This window comes from Condylostylus longicornis, unplaced genomic scaffold, assembly GCF_029603195.1.
Source record: "Condylostylus longicornis isolate FDR11 unplaced genomic scaffold, ASM2960319v2 ptg000077l, whole genome shotgun sequence".
In the NCBI taxonomy this organism is placed as follows: Eukaryota; Metazoa; Arthropoda; class Insecta; order Diptera; family Dolichopodidae; genus Condylostylus; species Condylostylus longicornis.
The window spans coordinates 947,752-969,904 of NW_026578045.1; the positions used below are offsets into that span (position 1 = coordinate 947,752).

General features: G+C 18.8%; 1 protein-coding gene across 2 annotated transcripts; it reads left to right on the forward strand.

Annotated features, from left to right (window-relative positions):
* Window positions 1-17,450, forward strand: LOC129612854 (hybrid signal transduction histidine kinase M-like). 2 transcript variants are annotated; one of them, XM_055526642.1, is made up of 5 exons: window positions 8,757-8,816; window positions 12,260-12,634; window positions 14,620-15,905; window positions 16,042-16,214; window positions 16,289-17,450. In XM_055526642.1, exons 3-5 carry the CDS (start codon window positions 14,626-14,628, stop codon window positions 17,257-17,259), a joined length of 2,424 nt encoding a protein of 807 aa, XP_055382617.1. In that variant the 5' UTR covers window positions 8,757-8,816; window positions 12,260-12,634; window positions 14,620-14,625; the 3' UTR covers window positions 17,260-17,450. The 2 variants fall into 2 exon arrangements, with proteins under 2 accessions (XP_055382616.1, XP_055382617.1); XM_055526641.1 differs by lacking the exons at window positions 8,757-8,816; window positions 12,260-12,634 and adding an exon at window positions 1-140.
* The last annotated feature ends 4,703 nt before the right edge of the window (window positions 17,451-22,153 follow it).

Consider the following 22,153-nt stretch of genomic DNA (forward strand, 5'->3'; position numbering starts at 1 on the left):
TTAAACTTAAGTTTATTGATTACTTGTATTTGATTTTATTTATTATTAATCATTTGATTTTGAAAAAAAAAAGTAATTTTGTACAAGGATTAAAATTGTATTAATATTTTTTAAGGATTTATATTAAAAAAAGAAATTAAGTAAGTATTTATGTTTAATAAAATAAAAATTGTATTTACTTACAAAAAAAAACAAATAATTTGAATTTTAAAATTTTGCTAAATTGAAGTATTTACGTATTATTGAAAAATTCGATTTAGTTTTAGATTTGAAATAGTTTTACTAATTGTATTTTAGAAAATATTCTAAATTTTAGAATATAATATAATAAATTTCAATTTTATCCGTAAATATTTGTAAAAAATTAATTTGTAGACAAACTGAAATCGTATACATAATATAAAGAACTAATTTCTTTATTTATTTTTATTTACCACTAAAATGTGCTGATCTAATACATTTTCGCAAAAAGTATTTAGTCCAAATGTGTACACATATGTATTTCACAAAAAAAAAATTTATAATTAAATTAATTTGCATTAGAATTTTTATTTTATTTATTAGAAAAATATTTCGAAAATATTTTAATTTTTTAAAATTATTTTCCAATCATCTCGTAGAATTATATTCAATTAATTAAGAATAAGTTGATTCGCATAGATATTTAATAAACATCTAATATATTTGTAATTATTTTGATATCTTATAACAGAAAATATAATTAAATATTTAATTTAGAAAAATTTTGTAATATTGCAATATTCATAATATAATAAAATTTTATTTAAATTAAAATCATATGTAATTAGCTGTTATCAGGATAAAACTTAAGAATTAAAAATATGAAATTTAAAAAATATAAATGTGATAATAAAATTAAGAGGAAATTTTTAAAATATTATTATAATTTAAATAAAAAAAAGTAAATGAAATATTTGTAATTTTCTTTACTATTGTATTTTCTTATATTTAATTATTAAATTTTCAAAATATTTATTTCAAATTTATTATATAATAATGTAATGCATAAAATAATTGATTGTATATATGTACATACATATCTACATTAATACACAAAAAAATTTATATTGTAATGTCAATAAATTATTATGAAAAAATTAAATATTTATAAAATTTTCATAATAAATTTTATTTAAATGAGCGGAAATGTCAAAATAATAATAATAAATTAATTAGATGTTTTTTTTTAATACTTAATTATTCAATATATGTATGTGTATAATTAAACAAATTTATTAAAAATATTATAAAGATTGAATTGAATTTAAACGAAATTAAAGCTAAAATAAATATTACTTGATAATGCCATAGTATTATTTAAAATTATTTTTCAATAATAAAAATTTGAAGAAAAAAAAAAAATTGCATTGAAATATACAAAAAATAAAATTTCTTTTTTTTGATTGGAATTTTCCGTTTCAAAATAATATTAGACACAAAAAAATCAATTAAGTGTTGATATTTTTGATTGAAATTTTTTTTGAATTACAAATGATTTTTATTATATATGTACATAGTTATATGAAAAATGTCTAAAATTATGAATAAATTTTCTTTTTAAATAATTAAAATGAAAAGTAATTGAAGTTGAAATATTGTATTTTGTATATATGCACATATATATATACATAGCTTATAAATTATTTTTTTTTTTATAATTATAAATGAGAAAAAATTTTTTTGAATTTAGAATTATTTTTAGGTTATTTTTTGATTTTATTTTTAATTACAAACATTCTGTTTTTTTTTTTCTTAAATTAATAATAAAATTGTTCATTACAATAATTATATAATAATTTTGACATATATCAATTGACAGCATACTGCATAGAAAGGAATTATTACCATATACTAATTATATTTGACAAAGTTAAAATCATAGGAATTTTCATAAACGCAATATAATATCATGATATACAGGCTATGCTAAACCAATTTGTTCATAAACATCACTAAATTTTTGCAATATAGTGAAATTAGTAAGAGTAATTTTATTAATTTATATAAATTGATTTTATATATAATTGTTAAAAGCTTATTTATCGATTAAAGTTTTTGCAGTATTGCGTTTCGTAGTTATTTGGCGTTTATGATCTAATTGACAGAAAAATTATTCAATTGGTTGCTGTTTATTAAAATATTTATTTAGCAAATTATTGCTTTGTATTTTATTGTAAAATATAGCAAATTTATTAAGAGAGATTTAGGGCTAGTTATTTACATTGATAACCATTGATGCTAATTATTAAGTAGCAATTACAGTTGTAATGAAGTACTTATAATAAATATTTTAATTTTTCTATTAAAAATTTTTAAAAAAATTAGTGTATTAGAATTTTTTGACGAAAAAAAATTCATTATTGTTTTAACTATAATAATTATTATTATAGTTATATTCGTCTTCATTTTAATTATTGCACTCTAATAATTTTTATTCAATAAAATATTACAAATAATCGTATATATTTTTAAAAATTTCAATTTTCCAACTAAAATTTAAAGAAAAAATATACAGAAGTAGGTTAAAGAAGCAGTTTCTTTTTTCTTATTTTTCTGATTACAATCAACCTTTTAATTCAATTAATTGTCAAAATTTTATAATAATTTGATATATATATTTTTTTTTTAATTTGGAGCCGTTTTGCGTTTTCTTTTGATTTTCATTTTATGAAAAACACTTTAAATTTCGTAAAAAAATAATTTTTTTTTTTAAATTATTAAAATAATTTTTTTTCTTTGAAAAATTATTACAAATTTTTTTGTACATATGTATGTATGTGAAACATGCATGCACCATAAATACATTATTATGTTTTGGCTATTTTCCATATTATTTGAAAAATGAAAATGATCTTTCTAAGTGAAATGGGTGACCAATCAAACATTTATTAAATTAATACAATAGATTTGAATAAAATAAATTTATTTGAGAATGAAAAAAACTGAAAAAATATTTTTCAAATTTTAAAATATACAAATGCCCCCCAAAAGAAACAACATACTGTATAACAGTACAGATATATATCAAGAAAATAAATTTGTTTTTTTCTTTTTGATTCTATATTTTCTATATAGTAATATAAATAAATTATATTAATAAAAATATAAATATTTAAAATAAAAATGATTAATAAATAAAAATGATATGAATTTTTATTATAACAGGTGCAAAAAACAAATATAAAAAAACGGCAATTTTTATATTAAATATGAAAAAAACTTTAAAATTACATAATATAAAGGAAAAAGAGGGTGATTTAAATTGAAAAATATGGAAAGTTTTAAAAGTAAAGCAATTTTTTAGAGAATCATCAAATTTTTTAAGTTAATATAATTTTAAAAGCGCATTTTATTTGAAAAATTTCTAAAGTTAACCCTTTTACGGGTAACGTTCAATATAAAACATTTTTCTTTAACGATCACCCCGCCCTCTATTTAAAATTCTTTTTATTCCAAAATTATTTTTGTTTAGTAAACGAGTCTCAAATATTTAGATTGTCTTTTCCAAATGTTACTAAAATAATTTAAGTATAATAAACGAAACAAAAAATGCTAGTAATATCACACATTAGATGGTAAAATAGATAAAATATTATACAAATGTAGTACCGTTTTATATACATTAGTTTATAATAATATGCGGAAGACAATTTTTGTAACTGCACAATAGAACTACATTTTTTGAGTGGCGCTGTTTTAAATCAAAAAAAACCTTAATATTAACTATCGCCCCTCAAAAAACCAGCTTTTTGTGTAATTACAAAAATTGTCTTCTGCACTATAAACTATATACACGGTGGTAGTACATAGTTCTATGAACCAAATAAAATTTGAATGAAGGTAATTTAATGTAAAATAATTAAATTTTTATATCAATTTATGACATTTTTCAAAAACAAATGGCAAAATTAAATAATAATATTATTGAAATAGATAGAAAAAATAAGAAAAAAAAAAAATCAAAAATTATTTTGTAATGATTTCAACTTTAATTAATGATAATTAGGATTGTCCTTTAATATTTCATTAAAATATATTAGATGTATATAAATATCTACATTTACAAATTCATAGCTACATAGGTAACCATAGGTAATATATATGAATGAGTTGAATTCAAATTAGATCGTCAAATTAATTTATTTGATATTTTTTATGTAAGAATTTTTTTAGTTTTCCTTTAACACTACTATAGAAATAAAATATTTTCTAATGTTTTTAATTTGATTGTAATTAATTTCATGCATAATTAATTGATTGGCTACGTTATTCTTATTTACATATTTATATAATATATATAAATATATATATACATATATATGTAAATGTAATATTTATAATATTATCGTTTTACGTGTTTCTTTACACTTATATACTCAATAAAATTTTTGTTTAAAAGGTCATTTAAATTTTAAATTAAATTTTTAAATTTTCTTAAAATAATTTTTAAATTCTACTAGTACCATAAAGAAATTTGTTAAAATTAAATTTAAAAATTTCTGTCTTTTTTTTTATTTTGTTGTATTTTATTTAAAATTAAAAGAGTACCTGTTAACTTTTACTGCATAATTACAATTTTATTTAATTACACTATGAATATATATTATTGTATATGAATAAATAATAATTGCATAATTTAAATTTTTGAATTTTTTCAAATTACTTGGATTTGATGTAAGAAAATATTAATGTTTTAAAAAGAAAATATTAAAATGACGACATTTTTAGTGTAAGCGTTAGCATTTTATTTTTAATATTAAAATGTGTTGAAGTATGTAAAGAATAATTTTTCTTTTTAATTTTTCTTTTAATAAATTATTGTTTACTGTTACAATTATTTAAGAATATTTGATAAAATGTTTAAAAATATTTATTTATATTTTATGAATTTTAATTAAAAAATAAAGTGATTAATTTTTACTCCTTAATTTATTCATATTTTTTGATTTGTTTAATTAAAATTTTCTTATAAAAGTAGTTTTCAATGCTTCAAATTTTATAAATAACGGTAAATAATGAAATATTTCTTTAATTTGCTGTTTAATTTTTGTAATTTTAATTTTTAGACAAATTATACAGGATTTGTTTGCTGGTGTTATTGAATCGAAATCAATTATGACTGATTTGAAATTTCGTCGTAATGTCCGAACATGGGCCATTGTGTTGGTTTCTGTTTTATATACTTAAAACTGAACGTTTATTATTAATATAATAAGTAAATTAATTGTAGAGTAAATTTGGTGGGCAATTAATTTCACATTTTCAATTTTAGAATTTGGAATGTTTTTTTAGACAATATTTTTTTAGCGCTTTCAAGGCTAAATTATTTTAAATTCTTAATCTAGTAATAGAATAGTTGTTTGATTTGCAAAACAGGGTTTTTGACTTCAATTATAACATTAATTACTAAAATTGTTTTACAAGCATGATCAATCACTAATAGATCATTTAATATATTAATTATAGTATATATTTAAAAATATATTTATATTGGCACACTTATATTTAAATAAAATTGAGTAAATTTCTTTTTAAACACAATAAATTAAAATAACTTTTACATTAATTCAATCTAAATATTTTGTTGTAAAAGAATTTTATTTTAATTCAATTACAAAAATAAAAATATTTTTATTTACTTTAATTTCATTTTGTTCTATTTTTAATTTATAATATACATGTACATATAATATGAACTTTTCCGAATGGTTCAAAGTTTTAGAAAGTGAACTAAAATTTATGTTTTAATTTAATTAAATTTATTATATTTTCTTTATATTTTAATTAATTATGTATATATATACCACTTAGTATTTAATTGTTTTGGTATATTTTTAAATTTTTTTTTTTTCTTGGTACCAGTTAAAAATTGAAATTTGCCAAAAAAAAAAAAATTAAAAATATTGGCAGAAAATAATATCATTAAACTTAAACTTAAACTTATTTACTTATATGTATATATGTATATATTAAGTATTAAAATTTTTTATTTATTTTATCATATTAAAAAAGAAAATTATATGAACTTGTTTGAATAGTTCTTTGACCTATTAAATTATGATTTTTTTTATTTTTAATATTTTTAGAAATTGTTAAGTATATAAATAGAATTTTAATCGAAAAACAAAATAAAATGGAAATTTCATGAAATTATTAAAAAATAAAAAAGAATTTGTCATAATTTCTTTCAAAAAGATATTTCTGTTTTATATAAAAATCCGATCAAAAGAACCATTAAAAGTTCATTTAAAATATTTTTAAAAAAAATTTTTTCTTCACAGTATTTAATATTACTATTATACACCAATGATTTCAATTTCTCATAATATAACATTTTACATTAAATATAGAAAAACAAGAATAAAAATAAAATTTTTAAATTACGTAAAATACAAAAAAAAAACAAAATTTGTTCTACCTAATTACGAAATTGTTAACATTTTGCATTTACCTTTAATTTTTGTCAAATTACCATCATCATCTCTTAAAAAATATTTATTGTATAGAAAATTTAAAAAAAGAAAAAATTAAAAACAAAAAAAAAAAATTTAGATCGTAAGCCAAAAACAAAAAATTATTTTGATTTTACATTAAAGTGTTACCACAGTGGTTGTTGCAAGTGGTAGTGAAATATTTTCAAATAAATAAAATTTCATTTTTCGAATTTATTTTTAATGCTTGAATTAAATTTTTTTATTTGTTTTCGGCTAATTTTAAAAAATTATAATGTGGAATTTTGATTCTGTTTTTAAATAATCAAAAACGTACATTTTATTTTATATGTACAATAATTTTTGTATATTTGGTTATACATACATATATATGTATTAATTCGGTAAAGTTAGTTAAGTTAATCTAGCTTAAAATTTGAGATAAGGTATAATAACATTATTTGATTTTTCTTTATTCAAATCTATAAACTTGAATTTCAACTCCATCCGGAAAATAATTTTCTGGCTGCCAAATAGAAAAATATAGAGAAAATTGTATAGGTTAATTTCGAAAATAATTAAACTTAATTTATTCGAAGCCAGTTATCTTCGAATTGAATCGAATTTAAATCATTTTGCATCTTTGCTATAAATACTAACCATATTAGGTAATTATTTGTATAATTTTATATTTAGTATACAAAATGTATAATTTTATTTTACTATAATAATCTTTGAAATTTGTAATTTAAAAATTAAACCAATTTAAGTAATTTATACTGAAAAATTGAGTAGTACTTATATATTATTAATTATAATGAAAATTACATATATATAATATTAAGGAAGTAAAGAGCTAATCAAGCAAGCAAAAAGAGCTGGATGTGCGGAGTGGTGGGGGAGGGGCAGAAAAAAGATGGTGAAAGAAAATTACAAAATGTCAGAGAAAAATTAATAGCAACACATTGCATCTGCCTGCTATCAACTTAAAAAGTGGTGGATCGCATTCTTTTTTTTTTCATCTTTGTACATAATTTTCAAAATTTTTAATTTTTCACATTCTGTTTTATAATGACGCAAATTTTAATTTTTTCTCTCTTGTTTTCTTTTATAATTATCTTTTCGTATACGTACCGTACGTCCATATAGTGAATATTGGTCCGCATTTTTTTTGTTATTTTTAATTTTTTTTATTGTATATAGGAGTATTTTTCTAATTTTTTTTTTGTTTTTCTTTATATTTTCAGAAAATTTTTATATGTACATATGTATAATAGATTTATAAATACGGTTAAGTGGTGTAGCAGGTTGTTTCACCTTTTTGACCAACGTAATTTGGTGTTTTTTTTTATTTTTCTTTCAATTGTGGTTTTTGTTTTCAAAAATATTTCGCGTTTTTATATTTGTTTTTTGTTCACACAGTGGTGAAAATTTTTCAAATACGACGGATGTGATTTTATTTAATTTGAATTTTTATTCTTTTTTGGTTGTTGTTATTGTTTAATTAGTTTTTTTTTTTGTTAAATATCTTCAAAATATTTATTTTCTTTTCTAATTTTAATGTACTTAAAATATTGCAGTGTACATATATATATGTTATATGTTAATGATATGTTTGTATAGGTTTAAACGTAATTAAAAATAATTTTTTTTTTTGATTATATTAAATTTTTTTTTATATTTACATAGGTACATAATTAATACAATTAAAGTACTTGTATATTTATTTTTATTTCTTATTCACTTAAAAGTACATATTTCAATTTAGATGGCTCATGGCTCTTAAATAATTCATGGCACTATTGTGATAATTAGCGCACAATATATTGAAAATGACTAATTATTGTTAAATTTTATTTTCAAATATATTTATGTATTAATGTATGCATATGTATGTATTGTACATAAATGCAATTTAGATTTTGGTATATAATATTATTATTGGTCATTAATTAAGTCATTAATTTAATTAATACATATACTATATATAATTAAATATAAGGGCAATCATTGAATAAAAATATTTGTATTTAGAAAATTAAAATTGAATCGAATTGAAAAATTCGTATTTCATTTTGAAAATTTAAGTAGTTTTATTCATTTTGATTTATTATTATTAATTATCTAGAATTAATTCTTATTTTAGCCTCAATTTATTATACGAGTAATTAGGTATGAAATAAAATTAATAATTAATTACAACTCAAATTTTATATACAATGATTAATTAAAAAAAAAAAATTACTTTTTTATTTTTTTTAGATTTCAAATTGAAATTGAAAATGATTCACTGGTGTTATTCTTGAAAAATATTGTTTATACAATTAAATTATTTCCATGAATTTTCTTCCAAAATATATTTAAGTAATGTATTAAGTATAATTAATTATTTAGAGAATCATTTATTATTGTATTTCCTTTTCTATTATAATTCAAAAATTAATATTTCTAGAAAATATTTACTATATTTCAATTATAATACGAGTATCAAAATTTAAAATTTTAAAAATAAGATTTAAAACATTATATCTAAGGCAATTATAGTATTACTAGGATAGCATTATTGAAATTAATAATGGCAATTTATAGACGTAGTTTTTAATGAATCTTACAATTTTATCAAAAGAAGTTAAATTGAATTTGCAACTTATCTAGTTCAAAGCAAATAAAAAATATTTTTTTCTAAACTTTAAATTAACATGTTAAAAAATAATTACCGTGCAAAACCAATTTGTATTCATTTTATTTAATTTAAATATAAAATCATTTTTTTTTAAAATAACAAAATTACTTTGTTTATTCAATATATTTAATAAATATTATTTTTCAAATTTGATGATTTGATTTTTAATGAAAACAAAAAGAGTGTAGGTTTTTAATTTTGTAGTATTGTTATACTAATATAATTTGGAAAATAATTTTTCGAACAAGGTGTAATATAAATATAATTTTTAATGCGTACTTATACAAAAAATAATATTATTTTTATGCGCATTTTAAATTTTTAGAAAACAAAATTTTTCACAAAAAAAAAACAAAATATTAAAAATCATCAACAAATTTAGATCAAATTTGAAGTTAAAAATATTATGATTAATTTATACATTTTTTTAAATTAATATTATTTTATTATTATACTTGTACATTAATTATTATAAATATTGTATGTATATCAGAAATAATTAAAATATTTTAATAGAACAATAAGAAATTTTTTAATTAATTTTAAAAGAAAAAATTAATTGTGACCGCAAAGTGTCATATTGTTTTTAATTTTTGGTGTTTTTTTTTTTAAATTGTAATTATTTTTATGTACATATATGTATTATATGAAAATGAAATAAAATAATTAATTTCTATTTTTTTTATTTAATATTTTCTATTTAGTTTTAGAACATATAAATTATGTACATACATGTATAATATACCATTAATATAAATATTTTAACGTCATTCATTTATGCTTAATTACTTATTATTCTTTTTTTTTTATATCTATTTTAAAATAAATATAGAATTATATATATACATACATTATTTAAATTAAGAACAATTTTTAACATAAAGAGAACACGATAATTTTTTTTTACATTATGATTTTAAAAATGCGGAAACAAAATAATAATTTGTTTTTTTTTTACGTTTTACGTTTTTTCAAAAAAAAAATATTTTTATATTTTAGAATAAGGAACAACAAATAAATCATTTAATGTACATATGTACATATTCTATATACATAATGTGCTTAATGTGTATGTATTGAATATCTTGAAATTTACAATATTTCGCGCAATTAATAATTTGAATTACAAATTCTTTTAAAACAAAATTATCTTAAAAATTCAATAGTGAAGCTATTTATATTTATAAATTTATAAGATCTCTTTTTTTTCTTCTATTCCAGAAGTTAATTGATTTTTTCTTGCATAGTCTTCTTCAGGATGAGAATTTTGCACGATCGATCTGCTTCCTCGGTATGTTTCTCCGGTTTTATTCATTTTACTTTTCTATGCATTATATGACGTGATTCGTTCAAACCAACGATGAATGAATTGATTTCATCCTTAAATTTTATATTACATTTTGTTTGTTTTTTAAAAACCCTTGATATTTCTTATAGTTTTTCTTTCAGTCTGGTTTTAGTTTAACTAAAATAATCAAAAATAAAAAAAAAAAACAAAAAATTAAATCTTCATTTAAAATATTAATAAAAATATCAAGTAATAAGAAAATAAATTTCAAATTTAAATTAAGAAATTATTAAATTAAATTTCTTTGTTATAAAATTATTAATTTGGAGAAGTAAATTTTCTCTTCCAAAAAATATAAATTCAAAAACAATCTCTCTAATTTCGAAGAATCTCTTTATTTAAAATCTTCCTAACATTTTTTTTTGTTTATTCATTCGTTTACACGTAAACATATGCATACGTTTATACATTATACATTTTTTTTTTAATATTTTAAGAAAAGAAAAATTTCACTCAAAATTTATGAAAATTTAAAAATTTTTTTTAATTTATTTTCATACATATTATGTATGTAGAGAGAAAGAAAACAAAAATATAAGTAAAAAGTAATCACGTTCAACGAACTTGTGCTAATTTCGTTGTGATGTTCATTGACTGCTAGTCTATTATATACATTGTATGTACGTACGTATGAATAAGGAAAAATAGGAAAAACAAAAAAAACTACAGGATATAATTATTATTAATGTACATACTTTTGACATACATATTTGGTATAAATGTATATAGTCATATACATATATTATATGTATATATTCTAAATTAAAAATAACACAGATATTTTATATACACGTGTAGCCTTCAAGAATTCGTTGATTTAATAATGGTATTGTTCTTGTTTTTTTTTTAATGGAAAATCAAAATGAAATCCTATTTTGATTTTTTGGATAAATTAATTTTTTGGAACAAGAATAAAGTATAATTTGAATTATTTTTTGCTACATATTTACATACTTGTATACTCAATCACGTAAATAGATGCCAATTTTTTTGCACGCAAACTTTTGTTGCAAATTAGCAAGATTGACTTGACTCATTAGAACGAACTTTTCTCATATACAAACGCTTTAAAATTCTAAAGTAAAGGTTGGTTTTAACAGAAATTAATACATAAATTAAATTATAAAATAAAAATAAATTATAATTAATTTTATTTCTGAATTAATAATTTAGATGAAAATTTCCCAAAAAACAAAAACGCAATTTTTCTCACAAAAAATTATACACAAATTAAATTAAAAAAAAAAAACGAAAAAAAATTCCACGTAAAATTACCCATATTTAAATGTAGATGTGTGGAATATCTACATATAAATATATGAATTTGGATAAATACATATACAAATTATACATTGTTATTATTTCTCTTCCTGGTAAATGAAAATTTTGTGTGTGGGTTTTTTTTTTGTGAAAAATGAAATTATGATGATGAGGAAGTTTAGGTGGTTTTTTTTCGTCGTCTTCTTTTTATTTATTGTTTTCCCACCACTTATATTGTTCTATGTTGTTTTGTATTTATAAAAATGTTTAATAAATTTTACAGATGTTCTGATTTTGGAAACAAAAACAAAAAATAAAAAGTTTTTTTTTACTTTTGTTCTAAAGTAAATTTTTATTTTTTCCAATATTTTCAATGATTTTTTTGTTCTTAAAAATAAAATTTTTGTTTTTTTTTTGTTTTTGGATCATTTCTTTATTTCTTGTTAATTTTTAATTTATTAATTCTATATTACTGTAATAAATATTTATTTTTTATATTTTGATATATATGAACAGTAATACTTAGATAAAAAAAGATTGTTTAACAATAAGGCGTCTGTATCGTAGCTTAAATCAAGCAAAAGAGTTTCTTTTTACTTCGCGCGGAGGATCTTCGAATGTCGCCTACAGTAGTCCTATACCTAGGTTCTTGGTAAACTGCAGCTCTGCAACCATGTCAAGGAGCGAGATTCACAAAGTTACAAAGTTCCTCTGAAAATATTTCAATTGCAATCGCGCTCCCGACTCTTCATTATATCGTGCTATAAGCAACGATTTAAATATATAGCTGAGTAATTATAAATCATGGGTTAAATGTTTATTAACAACGTAACTTAATTTAGTAGTTAATTTTTCAACATTTTGAGGACGTCATTATTGTAATGTGTTGTGGTAATTTAAAAATATTTTAATCAGCTATTTTTCATGAAAGTTATCTTTAATTATCATAAAATAAAAAAAAAAATATTTAATTTTTAGTGAAACATTTTGACTGAGGTATTACTGTGTTCGGATATAAAAAAAATATTTTTTATATTATTTTGTTGTTAAACAAAACATTTAATTTTATTTTTTTAAAGTATTTTAATGTCATTTTTTATATTATTATGTAGTTTTTCGTTTTATTGTTCGCACATGCCATTTTATAATAGAAAATCTTTTGTTATATTTATTTAAATGATAAAATATTTATAAAAAATATACATATATTATTTAATTTTCACTTAACACATATTTTTTGTATTTTAGGTAAACATTAAGTGTGGCGCTTTTTATATATTTATGCATGTTACTCGAATTAGTAAATGAAAACAAAATATGAACTAATTTTTGGTCAAGGCGTATTAGAATTTAAAAAAAGCAAATAAATTACCTTTAATATTATATTGTAGCAATTGTGGTATTGCACCATTTTTTCATTAAATGATTTGGTACCTTACTTATATATATATATATATATATATATATATATATAATTTAAATCAATTCAAAATAAAATTGTGAATTTATTTTTAAGTTAATTGAATTTACAGGGATTTTTTAAATTTATTTTTAAATTAATTAATACTATTATTAGAATTTAAATAAAAATTAACAGCAAATAATAATTAATTTGTTGATAACAATTGTATTTTTGATTTTTTTTTTAAAGAAAATGCCATTAATTTATTCATTTTAATGTTATAATGTACGAAATTCAAATTAATCTTAAAATTTAATATTATTGCCAATTGAATTTCTCTTTAATGTATACAAATTTAATGGAAATTTTATATAATATTCCTCATTTAAATTTAACAATTTCATTATATTAACATTGTATATTTTCTATATAAACACATAAATAAATAATTATGTTAATATTTAAATATTATTTAAGTTGGATAGAATTAGCGATTAAGTGATTATTTATAATTCATTTTTTGCGCGTATTTTCAACTTAAAAAGCTCTTTGTTTTAATTTTTGTTTTTTCTTGTTTTTCAATTTGTGATATTTTCTATTTAATGATTAGAAGTTTCTTAACTTCCGCTTGTACTAAATTTTTAATTTTTTTTTTAATGTATGTCAAAGTATATTTTGGAATTTATTTTTATAATTCCATATCACTATATATTCATAGGGAGTAGTATATTATAATAAATGTATATGTATTTATTAATGTACGTAAGAAAAAAAAAAAAAAAAAACAATTTTTGCAAAACTATATTTAACAAATAGGTGAGACACTAAAAAAATTAAAGGCTAAACTAGCTATAAAAACTATAGCGAGGTGGTAAAAATATTTGTTTTCTTCAATGAGGTTTTCTTTTTGCTTTTTTTTTTTTTTTTGTAATTTATTTAAATTTAAATTTTATAGGATAATAGAGTAGATCAATCATTAAAATTTCAAAAAATCAAAAACAGTTCTAATTTTGTGATTTCATATATTAGAATAACGTATACGAATTATTTATGAAATGTCACACTAGTTAGACTAAAAGTATGTATTTAGAAAAAATTTTCTAATTGGTTTTATAAATATAATTTGTCGACTGGAACCTATTATTTGTTTGAATAGATTCATTATTTATTAAATTAAGATGACAGTGGTTGACAGGGTTTGTCAAAAAAAAATAAAATATGTGATTTAGTATTGATTCACATTTTGTTTAAATATAAATCAGAGAATTTATCGATAACTACGCTATATTCCACTTAAAAGTATTTCAAATCAAAACAAAAATATCTTATTTTAAGTTCAAATAATTCATCTATTTAGTTTCGGAATAAATTAAATCATTTAAGTCTGCTTTTAGTTTAATTTAATTAATTACCCTAAAATTATATTTGAACTGAATATATATAACATAATTCAAACTGTTTTTTTTATTTCTAGTTAAATATGACTGATATTAAACAATCTCAACACCATCAAAATCAACAACATGAACAATATGATCATCATAATTCCAATCAAATGATACCAGAAGAATTATATAATTTAACACAATTAGCTGAAGTAACATTGGCAGCTGGTTATATAAACAAAGATAAATCTAAAGATGAAATCAATTCAATGAATACATTAACAACATATCAACAAAAATATCCAATAAATTCAATAGAAATTAATAAAAATTTTAAAGAATTTAAATATAAAAAAAATAATTATGATGATTTGCGGCAAGAAAGCAATCAAACACCAATGATTGATACAAATTATTTAAATAATCATACAAATAATCAATTTCATAAGAATAATATAATTAACTATAATAATTTTAATATATATAATAAAAATTGTAATCAAAATATTAATGGTAATTTAAATATAAGTAATATTAATAATGAACATAATATTAAAATAAATAATAATGACAAAGACAATATGAATACAAATTATAATAATATTAACAATAATAATAATAATAATAATAATAATAATAACAATGATGCAAGAATAACAAATTTCTATTCATTTCCATTATCTGAAAATAAAGATAATATAACAAATACATTATCTTTATCATCATCATCTTCATCAACTTCATTATTACTATCACAATCAATAGATAATCAGAATATAAATACATTTTCAACACCTCCATTATTACAATCTTCATCATCATCATTATCATCATCGTCATCATTGTCAGATGATGAAACTTCTTCACATTACAGTCATAAAATATTTGATCGAAAAGCATCTAGAAGATCAACACTTTCTGATTTAATACGATATGATGATTCAATATCATGTAGCAGTACAAATAGTAATGATGATATACCTAAAAAAGACAATAACAATAATAAATATAATATTAATAAAAAATATTTTCATACAAATTGTAGTAATAATAACAATAATAATAGCAATTGCAACAGCAATGATAATAATTGTAATAACATTAGAACTACTACTAGTAATAATCAACAAATGATTATAAATGATGGTATTAATTTAAATAATAATAATAATATTAATCATTTTGAAAACAATAATGCTGCGTGTAATAGTAATAATAATAGTATTAATAAAGAATTTGAACAAGGCAATTTATTAAATACATCTGAATCTAATTCAATACTGACTAGTAGTAGTGAAGACGAACATATTTGTCCAGAATGTGGTAAAAAATATTCAACATCATCAAATTTAGCAAGACATAGGCAAACGCATAGGTAATTTACATGGGCAATATCCATTTAGTTGTAAGAATATCATATATTTAAGAATTAAAGAATTAAATTTAATAATTACATTATTTCTGAATTTTTATACGCAGCTAATAATATAATGTTTTCCTTTTACTTTCAGATCAATCTCAGATAAAAAAGCTAGAAAATGTCCATTTTGTGAAAAAGTTTATGTTTCAATGCCAGCATTTTCTATGCATGTTCGAACACATAATCAAGGTTGTAAATGTGAACATTGTGGCAAATGTTTTTCTCGGCCATGGTTGCTGCAAGGTCATATAAGAACACATACCGGTAAATACTTTTTTTATATTTTTTTTTTGAATATCATGTGATTATCTTGTAAAATTCAATTCTTATATTTTTAGGTGAGAAACCATTTCATTGCGGTATTTGTTCTAAAGCATTCGCCGATAAGTCAAATCTTCGTGCACATATACAAACACATTCGAATACAAAACCACATTCATGTCGACGATGTGGTAAATCATTCGCTTTGAAATCATATCTTTATAAACATGAAGAATCATCGTGTATGAGAAATCATTTGAAACAAGAGAAACAATCAAAAACTGAACATCAAAAATCTAGTAAAAATAATACAACAAAATCAACATTAGCAACAAAAATATTACAAAAAGAATTACAAAATAAACGTATACAAGAGCAATTACAATATAAAATTCAACAAAATCAACATCAACAACAACATCAACCGCAACATCAATATGTTCAACAACAGCACTTATCATCAAATTTGATTCCAATGAATAATGAAAATAATGAAAATAATATTTTAACACATCATCATAATTACCCAGAAAAACAATTTTCAATGGAAAAACATATTTTAACAAATAATACATGGCCAGATTGTCATCATACATCAACATATGATTATCGAAATGATACAAATAATTATATTTCATCAGTTTCATCATCATCATCAACATGTTCATCATCACCATCAACAGCAGCAGCATTAGCAGGAACAGCAGCAATGTCTTTAGAAGATAATCATAAATCTTATGTAACTTTAACAACACCAACAGTTGCTGCATCACAAAGTTTACATTTAAGTAATGATGATTATAGCCGTTATAATAGTCGTATTAGTGTTATTCGTGCACCAATATCATCATCATCACTTATTACGTCAACAAATTTAGAACATATTATTATAGCTGCTACAACATCTTCATCAACAACTGATCAACATCAAATTAATTATTTTCATAATCAAGAGAATCCAGTTGATTATTCACCAAAAAATCAATTTACACATTCAACAAAGACAAGTCCTTTTGAATTGACTCGTAGTTATGCAATGGCTTTTTAAAAAATAAATAAAAATAGAAGTAGGGTTGATATTAAGTCATTTGCAATATAATTTAATTAAAATATTGTAATGATATTGTAATACTTACATGTTATGTACATATAAGATTTTTTGAAAAGTTTATACTTTTTGCCATTTCATACGTTCATTAATTATGCACTTTAGTATTTTCATCATAATTCTTTTTTAAAAGTAATGATCATGATTACAATTTAATAAATCATAATCATTAATTTTCGCCCTTTTGATTTTAATTCATATTTTTCATGTATTTTCTCTTTAATCATATTTATATTTTTTTTCACTATTATTCTTACTTTCCATTTTATTGTTTTTATTCTATTCTATCTTCTTTTGCTTTATCTATTAATATTTCACATTCTATTTTTTGTGACATTTCGTTAGTGTTTATATACTTACACATTTCGTTTTTCATTTTGCATAATTTATCATTACATTTCGTTGTTTCTAATCATATTTTCATTTCTTATTTCTTCTTTATTAGTATTCTTTGCGATTCTTATCTTAATTATTGAATTTAATATTCTATTTGTAAAATTTTTCTTTAAATTTCTCTTATCGCATCACATTTTAACTTTCATTTTTTATTTATTTCTTTTAACCATAATTATTCTTATCTTTCTTGTTTTTAATTTTTATTTTATTTTATTTCATTATTTCATCCCTCATCATTTTATTTTCCATTTTTTCATTTTCACTCCTCATATTTCTCATTTTTTAGTCACTTTATTAAATTATTAAAACTTATTTTTATTTTTTTAGTTAATTTTCATGGGTAAACACTTCACAACTTCTTTTCATTATTAATTTCACTTTTCATATTATTTGATTATTGATTTTATTTTTTGCTATTCAACAAAACAAAAATTTGATTTCCTATACTTTATATAATATTTTGAAGTTTCTCAGTTCTTCATTTATTCATTCATTTATTTCAAAACTCTATTTTAAATTCAAATTATAAATTGTTTATATTACATTCAATTAAAGCACCATTTTACATTCCCTAGCTTTTAAATTAAAACTACATTTTGTATTAAATTTTCATTTCAATTTTATTTTTTTCATTTTTCATTTATCGTATTTCATTTTACATTAAATAGTTGCAGTTCTAGTTTCGTTTCCATTTACATTTATTTCAAAATCGAAAAATCAAATCTTCATACTTATTCACAGTTTATTAACATTTTTTTATTTGTTCATTAAATTTCTTTTTTAATTCACATAAATCTCTGTTCGTTTTTCTACTTTCTTTTTTTTAGTTTCTATTTTCTTCTCAAGAAATCTTCCGTAAATTCCTGGAATTTAAAAATTATGTTTTTATTAATTTACATTAAAAAAATTGAATTTAAAAAATTATTTTACTAATACTTCCCTTTTATTCCTCATTTATATTTAATAGATTTAAAATTCTGTCATTTTTAATTATTTTAACACGAAATAAAACTATTCATCACTATCTATATTTCATTATTATTCATACATAATTTATTTTTTGTTTTCATATTTTCTATTTCATTTTATACTTTTTTCTACATTTTTCTTTAATCTCTGTTATTTTAATTTAACACATTTTTCCTTCCAATTTCTGTTTAACTATTTCATATCATAATAAAATTTAACTATTTCACATAAAATAAATAAAGAAGTAATAAATCATATACATACATAATATCAAATTTGCAATAATTAATTCAAATTAAGAAAAAAATAATAAAGCAAAAATAATATTTTCAAAAATTTAACTAAACTACGAGTAATAAAATTTTCAAAATTTAATCAACTTTTCAAAAAATTTATTTTGTCTCTCAGTGTGTTACAGACATAATTTTAAAATTGTGTCGATATTGTTATATTACGAGAAATGAGTTAAATATTATAATAAACGAAATTAAACCCGAAATGTTAATTTTGACGAAATAAATTTTTAACAATAAATTTTTTACACGGTAAATTAAAACAAATAAAATTTAAAATTAAAATAATAGCTATTGTATATAAAAAAATTTATTTAATAAATAAATTCATATTAATATTTATACATAATACAATATCAGTAAAATTTTAAATTCTATAATAAATATTGATGAACAATCAATTTAATTAATTTTATATAAAATAATATATTATGTAAATATTAATATTATAATAAATAATTATTATTTATTAAAAATTAACAAAATTTTATATCTCTGATCAAATGTAACCACTGCATTTTAAAGTCCTGTATAGTATTTATATATAAGGTATTTGATATTGTTATATTATATGAAAATATTAATATAATTCGTACAATATTATATTATTGTAATTAATCTTATAAATTTTCAATTCGAAAGGACGTAAAATCTTAATTTTTTATATTTTTATGTATTTTCTTTTTACAAAAATAATACTTTTTTTCTCATGTAACATTTTTGTTCTCCAATCATTATTAATGATATTAATAATTAATTTTGTAACAGTACAACTGCATAAAAAACTTTTCTATGTATAACATATTTATAAAAATGTCATACATATAATAATATGTAGAATCAAATATTCAATTTACAATTTCAATTATTAAGAATTCTACTTAAATTGATTCTATTAAAATTATATGTTCACCGTGCAAAATTTTTCATTTTCCCACATAATATAAAATATGATTATGAATTTCAATTAATATTAATTAAATTTAAATGAATTTAATTTTTGTATAATATTATAAATTAATTCAAAATAATTAAGTATGTATATAAAATTATTTTATAATATATTTTATGATTTTTTTTTTTAAAGTTTGTGATGAAATTTAATTACTATTGCTATATTTTGCAAATATAGCAATAGAAAAATAAATGCGATAGAATCATCAATCAATCAGTTTAATATAAAATTATTTTCAATCAATTTTTTTTGTAATATTTTTATTAAATTCATTCAGTATTACTAAATAGATTTGTGTAATTTACAATAATAATAATAATTCAAATTATTTCGAAAAAAAACGATTAAACTAATAAAGCACAAATAGAATTGATTTTATTGTAAAAGAAATTATTGTACGCATATTCTTTTTTTTTCTTTTAATTAAGTATAGTAATTACATTAAAATTTATATAAAAACATTATATATATTATAATATATTTAAAGTGCAATAATAATTTTAAATTTAATAAAGTATAACAGTTGAAAATAAATTGTTATATTTATTCAGTATTCATGGTTTTAAAATAAAATGGAAAAACTCTATAAGTATTCACAGCATTAATTAATTATTATATTAAATTTTTATAATATTTTATAATTAAGAATTTTGCTTTTAAATTTTAATACTAGTATAATTCGCACTTAATTTGTATTTTTTTTTTATTATTATTTAAGATTATTTTTTTATATTTTTCATTTATTAAATATCAATTTACATTTTGTTTTTTTTTTTTAATTTTTTCTTAAATTAAGTGTTTTAGGTTTTACAATTGTAAATTTAATATTTAATTAAAATCTGTTTTAAAGCTGAATTGGTGCAATGAAATTTCAAAAAAAAAAAATTAAATTGTAATTATATAGGAAATTTTTAAATTAGAAATATACGAGTATGTGCAGACATCCCTTGAAATACATTTTTTTTTACTAGGAAGCGTATTATTATATTTCATAATAGTATTATAACTAATAACTGTTATCAAATAAAAAAATTGTAAAAAACAAATTCGAATTTAAAATATGGTTTTTTTCTTCGTATAATTAAAAAGCACTGTAATGTACTGTTCGAGGTATGCTTGTACATATATTTAAGTAAATTAAATGTATGATAAAAAAAATTATTTTATTCAAATAAAAGTACATAATTATAACAAGTGCTGTTTCAAGTGCATCAAAAAATATTTATTGTTCAAAATAATTACATTAATTTTTAGTATTGTTTGATTACGAATTTGTTATTTTTTGTAAAATTCGAAAGTAATCTCTTCAAATTAACTTTAAAGTAAAAATTTTTGTTAACTGTTATACATTATAAAATATTTTCCAAAATCTGTTCAAATTTTTGATGCATTTTAACAGCAGGATATTACTTAATTACTGCATAATTTTGACGACTCAAAATTTCTTATTTTTCATATTAACGTTTTAAAGTGTTATCATTTTCCTTTTTAAATTCGAATTGCAAAAGAATTAATTATAAATCATAGATTAGAATATATCAAATAAAAAACATAATGGGTTGAAAAACCTAATAATTTTAGAAAAATATGAGTTTTGTCTGACAAAACAGAAGACAGCAGAAAAGCTATTGAATTTTTGCAGTAATTTAGCCGTATAATAAACATGTACTTTATAAATTGAATAATTAAAGATTTTTATTTTTTAATTTAATATAAGTTAAAACTGTATATAAGTTTATATAAAAAATCAAAGTAAAATAATTATTTCAGTTGAACAAATTTTTGCTTTTCTTTTTTTTTTTTGGTTTTATTTGATTTTTTTACTGGATTGGACGAGATTTTCTAGTCTTTATTGTATAATTAATTGTAATTTTTTTTTATATATATAAAATTTAAAAAATTACTTTTGTATTATATTTATTTAGTTTATAATTAAAAAATTTAGTATACCAAAATAAAAAACAATAAAATAATAAAAAGTTAAAAAAAAAATAAGCATTAAATATATGGCCGAAAATGGTGCAATTTATAATAAATAAGAATGATAATTATAGTTATATATGTATTAAATATAATATTATTTAGAATATGAGTTTTTTATTTTAATTATAATTTATCATGTATGATTTTAAGTATTATTTAATAGTTATATAAAATTAGAATATTCACTGTTCTTCATTATTACCTAACTAAATTTTGTAGTAGAAAGAATATTTAAAAT